The sequence below is a fragment of the Salmo salar genome, chromosome 23, assembly GCF_965601325.2.
Source record: "Salmo salar chromosome 23, fSalSal1, whole genome shotgun sequence".
Classification (NCBI taxonomy): Eukaryota; Metazoa; Chordata; class Actinopteri; order Salmoniformes; family Salmonidae; genus Salmo; species Salmo salar.
The window spans coordinates 31838460-31849434 of NC_138313.1; the positions used below are offsets into that span (position 1 = coordinate 31838460).

Sequence of the window (10975 nt, forward strand, 5' to 3'; positions counted from 1 at the left end):
CAAACAGTACTATTGCCATTTATTTATTTTATTATTTACATTTTTTCTTGCGAAGGTCTTTTAAGGGAGTATACGAACACACTCGTTTGGTTCGCTTAGCCGACTCAGCTCTGCGCCAGCCAAACTGAAACATGCAGGCTTTAGTTGTTGCCGAAATTGACCCACTATGTGGTTTACTTTCTGCATCAACGATATCGCTGTCTAACATTAAATTACACAACTTTCCCCAGGCCCTTCATAACCTATCATCTAGTTAGGCTATAACACTTAAAATAATGTTTTGTGATAACTACACTGTGATGTTTTTTATTTTTTATTTAGTGAAGAAAATAAAAATTAAACATTGTTCTTTGTTTAGATATTTTTCTTAACGTTAAGGATTCCAATTTAATTTAAACGTTCACAGTTAGTAACCATATCCTGCTCTTTGTGTGTGTCTCTGTGCAGATAGAGCAGGTGAGCCAGCTGTCGTCTCTGGTGGAGTCCCAGCTGCAGTACCACAGACAGGCCACACAGATCCTGGACGAGCTCTCAGACAAACTAAGGGACAGGTAGGTACACACGTGTCTCTAGTTCCACTGCCCATCTTTCCTGTACAGTCACTTCAAGCTTATGTGTGCAGTGTCATGATAGAGATACAGTAGGCCCACTCACCAATCCCAGCCCTGTGCCCAGCCCCGTTAGCAGCCCAGCCCCGTTACCAGCCCAGCCCTCTCATACTGCCTAGTCTAGTCACAACAGCCCTCGCCATAATCTGTCTCAATGTGTTATTCTGTGGATCTGCATGGTAACATCCAAGGCCCTTAATCACAGAAAAACTGTCTACAACACACTGGTTGACCCAGGGGTTTAACTGTTAGCTGTAAAATATATCAGAAGCGTCAAGATAGTCATTCCCTTAGTTTCTTTTAGAATATTTTTGATTATGAATGATGTATATTTGAGTACCCTTTCTAATATTGAGTCTACTGATAACTGAGATCTGCCAGGCTTCTCTATCTTTCTTCTCTTCAGGATGAACGAGGCCCAGAACCGACCACGTCGCGAGTACACACCTAAGGCCAAACCCGTCTTTGACTTTGACAGTGACAACCAATCAACCAATGGTGGCTACACGATCTCAGTTGGCCCACCACCCTCCCGCAACTCAGGTAAGACGGTTGCACATGCTACCTACTGTATATGTCAGCTCATCGAAAAGGAATTTCTTTCAAATATTTCACTACTGCAGATTTAGAGATTCACTTCCATACTTTGGAGTGTGGTATAAATGTGTGTGTCTGTCAGGATAAGTTGGTTGTCTGTGTGCGTGCACATGTGTGTATGTGTGAGCATGCACGTGTATGTGTGAGAGAGGGTGAATGAACAGGAGAGGGGTGCAGGCAGCTGGTTGCCCTCTTCTCCTGTTGACCTTGTTCCTCTCTTCCTGTGACGTCAGAGTCACCCTTCCTCCACACCAAATGTTTACTTTTTTTTTTATTTAACCTTTATTTAACTAGGCAAATCAGTTAAGAAACAATTCTTATTTACAATGACGGCCTACCAAAAGGAAAAAGACCTCCTGTAGGGATGTGAGTGAGAGTGTGTTTGTTTGTCAGAGACAGCCAACCTACTTTTGTGAAATGGTAGATGCAATCATATCAGTGAACTACATGTATCAAATCAAAAGCTCTAGAATGTAAGTTCTGTGATTGAAATAATCCATTATTTTGTACTCAAAATATTTGAGAAACAGGTCATTTTAAGAACTCATTCATTTGATTGGGTTCTTCATTGGGTTTGGTTGTTTCTCTGGTTGAAATGTTTACCAGCAATTTTTAGATACGAAGCCTAGAGCTTTTTGATTGACAGTTTAAGGACCTGCACTGACTGCCTCTGAAATGGCACACAGCCACACACATGCTGGTGGACCACCTCAGGCCATAGTCCTGTCACTACAGAGTTTGGATTGAACCCACTTTCAGTTCAATCATTAAATACCCCTATAATGTCAAAGTGGAATTATGTTTTTTGAAAATTTTACAAATCAATTAAAAATGAAAAGCTGAAATGTCTTGAGTCAATATGTATTCAACCCCTTTGTTATGCAAGCCTAAATAAGTTCAGCAGTTAATTTGCTTAACAAGTCACATAGTAAGTTGCACGGACTCACTCTGTTTGCAATGATAGTGTTAAACAAAAACATTTTTATGGCTACCACATCTCTGTACCCCACACAATTATCTGTAAGGTCCCTCAGTCGAGCAGTGAATTTCAAACACAGATTCAGCCACAAAGACCAGGGAGGTTTTCCAATGCCTCGCAAAGAAGGGCACCTTTTGGTAGATGGAACAACATTGTAGTTACTCAACAATACTAACCTAATTGACAGAGTGAAAAGAAGGAAAGCCTGTACAGAGTAGAAAATATTAAAAAGTATGCATCCTGTTTGCAATTAGGCACTAAAATAATACTGCTAAAAAGGTTGGAAAGCAATTAACTTTTTGTCCTGAATACAAAGTGTTATGTTTGGGGCAAAACCAACACTCTCCATATTTTCAAGCATGGTGGTGGCTGCGTCATGTTATGGGTATGCTTGTAATTGTTAAGGACTGGGGAGTTTTTCAGGATAAAAAAATAAAGTCATTGAGCTAAGCACAGACAACATCCTAGAGGAAAACTTTGTTCAGTCTGATTTCCACCAGACACTGGGGGAGAAATTCACCTTTCAAGAGGACAATAACTAGGGTTTCTGTATTTAATTTTCAATATATTTGCAAAAATGTCTAAACATGTTTTCACTTTGCCATTATGGGTATTGTGTGTAGATGGGTGAGGATAATTTGTTTTGAATTCAGGCTGTAACACAACAAAATGTGGAATAAGTCCAGGAATATAAATACACACACACAGTACCAGTCATTCCAGGGTTTTTCTTTATTTTTACTATTGTCTACATTGTAGAATAATAGTGAAGACATCAAAACTATGAAATAACACATGGAATCATGTAGTAAAAAAAGTGTTAAGTGTTTTAGACATTTTAGCAAATGTATTAAAAATAAAAACAAATGATACCTTATAAGTATTCAGACCTTTTGCAATGAGACTTGAAATTGAGCTCAGGTACATCCTGTTTCCATTGATCATCCTTGAGATATTTCTACAACTACAGCTGTGGTAAAACAATTAATTGGACATGATTTGTAAAGCCAGTTGACAGTGCATGTCAGAGCAAAAACCAAGCCATGAGGTTGAGGCACACATCTGGGGAAGGGTACCAAGACATTTCTGCAGCATTAAAGGTCCCCAAGAACGCAGTGGCCTCCATTATTCTTAAATGGAAGATGTTTGGAACCACCAAGAATATTCCTAGAGCTGGCCGCCCTGCCTAACTGACCAATCGGGGGAGAAGGGCCTTGGTAATGGAGGTGACCAAGAACCTGATGGTCACTCTGACAGAGCTCCAGAGTTCCTCTGTGGAGATGGGAGAACCTTCCAGAACGACAACCATCTCTGCAACACTCCACCAATTAGGCCTTTATTGTAGACTGGCCAGACGGAAGCCACTCCTCAGTAAAAGGCACATGACAGCCTGCTTGGAGTTTGCCAATAGGCACCTAAAGGACTCTCAGACCAAGGAAAAACAAGATTCTCTGTTCTGATGAAACCAAGATGGATCTTTTTGGCCTGAATGACAAGTGTCATGTCTGGAGGAAACCTGGCACCATCCCTACAGTGAAGCATAGTGGTGGCAACATCATGCAGTGGACATGTTTTTCAGCGGCAGGGACTGGGAGACAAGTCAGGATCGAGGGAAAGATGCTTTAAAACAACCTAATTTGTCACTGCCGCCAACAGGAGGGCCTCTAAAAAAAATGTAGGTTGGTGACCGCACCATTGGCCACGGCCATGGCCACACCCCTGCCACGCCCACCACCTAAGCACCATTTTGATCCAGAAAAAAAAACCTGTATATGATATACGTCTTTGGGTTAGTGTGTCTCCAAATGTCTTCTAGATTGATGGGTAGGGGATGTGTTGTATTCCACAATAAAAATGAGTCTCCCATAGACAGTGATGGATCCCTCCCCATATCCAGTGTGTCGTGCCCTGTGCCAACTGCCTGTGGGGTAAGCTGGTACAAAGAGGACATTTTTTGAGACAAAAAGCCTGGTGTTAGAGCCATGGCCATGAGCTGCCTGAGCTTAGAGGGAGATGGATGGGGAGCAGGGTCAGAGTGAGATGGAGGGATGGCGAGAAGGAGCAGTGCAGGGTCAGAGGGGGATGGCGTGAGGGAATAGGGCAGGGTCAGAGGGGGAGTGAGTGAGGGGGCATGGTCAGAAGAACTTCAGAAGGGTTCGTCTCACAGAGATGATGCAAAACACTGTCACTGGGATTGTTACAGCCATCAGTGTGTGGTTTCACTACTTTTGCATGTTTGTGTTTATGTGTGCGTTTTGAGACTGACAGGCTCTCTGTTCCATCCTATGAGTAAGATATGGACTTCCTGTGCCCCTCCAGTCCTAGCCACTGTGTTCTAGGGTTGGGCGATGTCAACCTTTGTCCTATCGTGATTATGTACTAGGCATGGGGCGTATCCAGATTGTCATACCTTTAAACTGACCTTGTACCATCCCGGGATATTGGCACTGAACACAATTGGCGCTGTTTTCAAACCCCACTGAGCCTCTGTAATCCGAAGGTTAGCAATGCTAACCTGTACATGTAGAATCCCATAGCTAAATGCTAATGCATATATGTCTCTGACATAAACTATTTGCAGGACAGACATCCCAGCTCAATGTTATACAAGTAACTAAAAAACACTATGATACTCAGTAGGGGATTATCTGCTGTTACCAAGAGAAGCTTGATTTTGAAAGAAGCTAACCAGCTAGATAACTACTACGTTTGCAAACAAAATGCAGAACTGCAGAGCATTTAGCACTAGGGATGTAATGATTCACCAATACACATCGGTCCCCGAATGCATCATCCCACAGACCCCAAACCAATCCAAATGTAGCATGTATCGGTCAGAAAACCTACACGACCATTATGCGTCCTCTCTCTGTGTCGAACTGCATGTAACTGTGTTGATAGTCATTGATCTCATTTTGCATGTGTGCCGAACAACTCCAGGCAAATATCAGTAGCCTTCTCAAACTGCGCTCTGACCAACGCAAGGTAGGTGGCCTGTTCCTGATCTTGTACATCTGTGCGGCACCTTCAGCATTCAAATGCTAAAATGGCTTCCATAGTACATACATAATTTACACACACACACAAGTCAGCTCTGAAAGATCCATCTCAGGGCTAGCTCATGAGCTCCATCAGCAGCAGATTTTAATTAAAAAGAGAAAACGAATGTGTTTATTCAACATTGTAGTGCATTGAACCGAAACGCATCAATTCGTTCTCTAATCAAACCGAATCGCACCAAAACATTTCAAACTATACTGAACAAAAGTATGAACGCAACATGTAAATTGTTGGTCCCATGTTGAAATAAAAGATCCCAGAATTTTTCCATAGGTACAAAAAAAAACATCTCAACTTTTGTGCACAAATTTGTTTACATCCCTGTTAGTGAGCATTTCTCCTTTGCCAAGATAATTAATCCACCTGACTGGTGTGGCATATCAAGAAGCTGATTAAGCAGCATTATTATTACACAGGTGTACCTTGTGCTAAGGACAAAAGGCCACTCTAAAATGTGCAGTTTCGTCACACAACACAATGCCACAGATGTCTCATGTTTTGAGGGAGTGTAAAATTGGCATGCTGACTGCAGCAATGTCCACCAGACATTTTTGTTCAGTATGAAACGTATCCTTCCTGTATCATATCGGAGCCCATGTACAGTGCCTTCAGAAAGTATTCATACCCCTTGTTTTTTTCTCTCACCAATCTACACCCAATATTACCCCATAATGACAACGTGAAAACATGATTTTTAGAGATTTTTGCTAATTTATAAAAAATGAAATACAAAAATATCTAATTTACTTAAGTATTCACACCCCTGAGTCAATATGTGTTAGAATCACCTTTTGGCAGTGATTACAGCTGTGAGTCTTTCTGGGTCTCTAAGAGCTTTCCACGCCTGGATTGTGCAAGATTTGCCCATTTTTATTAATTTCAAAATTCTTTAAGCTCTGTAAAATTGGTTGTTGATCATTGCTAGACAACCATTTTCAGGTCTTGCCATAGATTTTCAAGCAGATTTAAGTCAAAACTGTAACTCAGCCACTCAGGAACATTGACTGTCTTCTTGGTAAGCAACTCCAGTGTAGATTTGGCCTTGTGTTTTAAGTTATTGTCCTGCTGGCAGATGAATTCATCTCCCGAAATCCTCTAGGATTGTGCCTGTGCTTAGCTCCATTCTGTTTATTTTTTTATCCTGGAAAAACTCCCCAGTCCTTAACATAACAAACATACCCATAACATGATGCAGCCATCACTATGCTTGAAATTATGAAGAGTGGTACTCAGTAATGTGTTGTATTGGATTTGCCCCCAACATAACACTTTGTATTCAGGACAAAAAGTTAATCGCTTTGCCACATTTTTTTGTATTATTACTTAAGTGCCTAGTTGCAAACATGATGCATGTTTTGGAATATTTATATTCCGTCTAGGCTTCCTTTTCACTCTGTCAAATAGTATTGTGGCTTAACTACAATGTTGTTGATCCATCCTCAGTTTAGTCTTATCATAGCCATTAAACTCTTAACTGTTTTAAAGTCACGCTTGGCCTGCCTCATGGTGAAATCCCTGAGCGGTTTCCTTCCTCTCCTGCAACTGCATTAGAATGTAGTGATATTCAATGTCTGATATTTCTATTTTTACCAATATACCAATAGGTGCCCTTCTTTGCGAGGCATTGGAAATCCTCCCTGGTCTTTGTGGTTGAATCTGTGTTTGAAATTCATTGTTTGACTGAGGGATCGTACAGATAATTTTGTGTGGGGTACAGAGATGACATTGTCACTAAAAAATCATGTTAAACACAATTTTGCAAACAAAGTGAGTCCATGCAACTTATCTGACTTGTTCAGCAACAAGCACATTTTTACTCCTGAACATTTCAGCTTTAAATGTTTTATAAAAAAATGTTATACAAATAAAAAGCTTAAGTCCACATTGACATTATGGGGTATTGTGTATAGGCCAGTGACAAAAACATATACATTTAATCCATTTTAAATTCAGGCTGTAACACAACAAAATGTGGAAATTGTCAAAGGGTGTGAGTACTTTCTGAAGGCAATGTATGTACCCATAAAACACTGTGCTATTCTCGTCGATGTTGTTGACAGCCTAGGCAGAGGAAATGACAAATATTTTCTGATATTACTTTCTGGTGGAGGAGCAGAACAGGTTTGCGTGTGTGGATCTGTGTGACGCACACATGATGGAGCAGTGACTGTCTGATGAGGGAACGGGCTGTCTTGCTGTAGTGATAGGTTATAGTCCTACATCATGAGCTGGATAGAAGCAGTCTGCCGTCTTCAGAACTGCATAATAATTGTTTTATTTGCCTCGTGAAATAATAGAACAATAAATAATATTGATTGTTAGATTTTTCATAAAGCTGGTGGAGAATTGCCAAGGCTTATTCTATAAACTTTCATTTTAATTTTATTTTGAAATCCACAACAATTTTAGGACACACTGTAGGCTAGAATATTGTGAAATAAGCTACTGTTCTAACTATATATATTTTTTGTCTTAAAGTTGTTCTGAGAGGCCTAGTAGGAGGATGGGTTATTGGCCATTTTGTTTTCAACCTCGCATAGAGGGATTTTCCCAGCCTGCATGGATCATTTCTTTCTTAATAAGCTTCAACTGTCATTAGATTTTTCTATAGGCTAATGATATTATTTCTCTCTCATTAATCCTTTGACTACCTTATGTTTTTAGGATATTCAAATAACCTTTTTGAGATGTTGCTCTGTTACATTCATTCTTTGATCAGAACACCACGGGGCTGTATGGGGGGCCAGGTCATCTTTCTAGCACTCGGTCACTCCTCACACTGTCTGAGCCTGCAGTGTGTTCATTTCACAACCCAGCCACAGCTACTAATACTTCAACTACAGTGTGAACCATAAGCTAACAAACAGGGTGCCGTGTGAAAACCTAAAACCATAATCTGACTGTCCAGCTCTGTTAGCCAGCAGAAGGAGGGTGGGACGTATGGACAGAGAGAGAGATGGGATTAGTCTATCACTGTCTGGTATGATGTACACTTTTTCAACCTTCTCTCTCCGTTTTCCATCCCTCTCTCTCTCCTCCTTTCTCCTCTTTCTGTCGTTCAGTTTCAGAACAGCCATGCTGTAAGGCCCTGTATGACTTTGACCCGGAGAATGAGGGAGAGCTGGGCTTCAAGGAGGGCGATATCATCACCCTGACCAATCAGATCGACGAGAACTGGTACGAAGGCATGCTGCATGGCCAATCAGGATTTTTCCCTCTCAACTACGTGGAGATTGTTGTCCCCCTGACAAACTAAAGAGTGCCTTAGAGAGTACATGAGAGAGGGAATGAGGAGCCAGTTGAATCTGTGGGACAGATCCTAGAGTCTTCGTAATCATCTTCACCATCATCACAGACGTACCTGTACTCTTTGGCACGTTTTCATCTTCACATTTGAAGGAGGAAAATTGGAAAATGATGGCTTCTCACATTCCAGTTCAAAGAAAAAGAGATTTGAATATGATCCCCCTGCCCTACAAGCGAAAACGAAAGACTGACATACGGACACAGACATGAAGAACCTGACTCAACCAGACTAACGTTCTAAAGTAACGTTTTCTGTCAACCACATATCTCTACAGAAAATAGAAGTTTCACATTAAATGTATCAACATTTAAATGGTAACAATTTATTTTTGAATGTAAAGTTATGTACCTGTAAGCAGCAGAATACATTAACATCTGCAGTTTAGCTGGTTCTGACTGTAAACTATACCACTTGTAAAGCCTTGTCTTTTTATTTTTCTTAGTTTCAAAACAAAAAATGTATTTCACACATTCCACATTTCTCTAAGTCCCACATTTTAGTATGGACTGAATATTCGCTTTATTTACAAGGCAAGTATGTCAGACACTGCAACTGCACAGCCTTGCAAATAGTGGATTTTGACTGGACTACATCTCTTGAAGCCCCCTGCTGGCCAGGCTAACACAACCATCCTCCTCAGTAAACAACTACAGCAATGCCTTGTAGTAATGATCCATTTACAGTCAGTAGATTTACAAAACTATGTACATTCTGTATGCCTGAGCCACAGGAGAGCATGAAGGGCCTCAGACATTGTTTAGTTTTGCTATGGTCTGCATTTGATTTGTTTTGGTCTGAGCCTCGTTTGTTAATGTACAGCTAAATGGTTAAATTGCACCTTGGTCCTCCAATGAGATTGTTGATGTATGTGTGAGGGACTGTGTAAGTAATGTGTAGTTGGAGGCCTCTACTGAAAGGATGTTCAAACCTAGACAGTCAGAGACTGATGCCCCTGAGGAGAAAACTGTTTGATTTTGGGTCTAGTTAACATTTATAAGAAAACGTTTCCCCCAAGGGCTACTGGACATTTCGTGACGTTAGCAACATTCAGGGCCTGTGTGTTTTTAGTTTTCCTGTCTGTCCATCTGTTCAATAGAGGAAACACAGCTAAAAATGCCAAATAGAATAGAGTACATGGCGTGTGAACCATGATGTGATATGGTGAGGTGGGGGTTTTAGGTGTGTCATCATAGTGCCTGTCTGGTCGGCTTGTCCTTAGAACCTCAGCTTGTCCCAGTACATCCATAGACAACAACGCTGCTAGCAGTGTCTCCGTCTGCCTCCCACATAGTGCACATAAACATGGGACTCTTTTCAGATGTGTGTGTGAGACTGAAGTTCTTTAGGATCAGGAAATCTCATTCATTCACGTCTGTATTAAGTATTATTTACTACTTTGTTGGTTATCACACTACTCCCCGGGTCTCATAGTAGGAGGGGTTGGTGTGTGCTGCTGGACAGGACTGCGTAGGGTGTCAAATATAGTAAATACTGAATGAGGAAATGACTGGGAAACTGAATAATAATATGGTTTTTGTGATGATGGTTCTGTTTGGAAAAGGCCCTGCTACCAAGATGCATACTATCAGAGCTTAAAGACCCTCCATGATTGATAGTTGTGGATATGCTTGAGTCACACATGCTGCAATGCACTTTTTCATTCACATATTTCTCTCCCCTCAGTGTTGAGGTCCAGGCTACCTTTAGCTACTATTCTCTCTTCCAGCCTGCTCCCTCCATCCACCACTCTGCTCTGTCTCTCACAACACCTCTCTGGTGTTAGAGCTCTCCCATACGTTTACAGGCCTGGGTTCCATTCATTTCAATGACAGAGTGCAGTGGTGGACTGATACAGAGCAACCTGGTGCTGACTGGATCACACACCAATAAGAGTCCAAAACAAACAAACATAATTTATAGTTAGGAGTGCTTCAGTGCCTTTGGGAAAGAAATTAGGAAAAGACTAATACAATCAACCAAAATAACCAAGTTACTTACTATGGTCATGAATTTCTGTACTAAGGGTTCTGTTCATTTCCAGCCTTGGCACGTTGCTGTGTACAGACGGTTGTGCATGTGTACACTTGCTTTTGTGACACACTACACTTTTTAAAAAGGGTAATTTCTGTCTAATCTGTTGGAGAACCAGAATTATCACTTGAACTAAAAAAGATAATTCTGGCACTCAATAGTAATTTTTACATACAAAACATTCACAAAAAAAATGTTTTAAATGAATCTTTAAATGTAGGGCTATCCAATACCTTGTAAATGTATGTATTTTAGTTCAAGTTTTCTTTTTACTTTTGGTATGTCATTGTATGGTATGTCAAATTTAACTGCAATATCTTGTCATGTATTATAAAAAAATATTTGTACTTGCTTTCTACCGTCTTTTAATAAATAAATGTCACCCAAGCATTT

General features: G+C 40.6%; 1 protein-coding gene across 2 annotated transcripts in view; it reads left to right on the plus strand.

Moving 5' to 3' along the window:
• Nucleotides 1–10975, plus strand: part of LOC106584393 (endophilin-A2) — a 29326-nt gene extending 18351 nt beyond the window's left edge. For both annotated transcript variants that reach the window (XM_014169658.3, XM_014169657.3), the window contains exons 7-9: nt 448–551; nt 1015–1151; nt 8307–10975. In XM_014169658.3, the coding sequence (XP_014025133.1) occupies nt 448–551; nt 1015–1151; nt 8307–8500 (435 nt within the window). In that variant the 3' untranslated portion in view covers nt 8501–10975. The remainder of the gene's footprint in view (nt 1–447; nt 552–1014; nt 1152–8306) is intronic.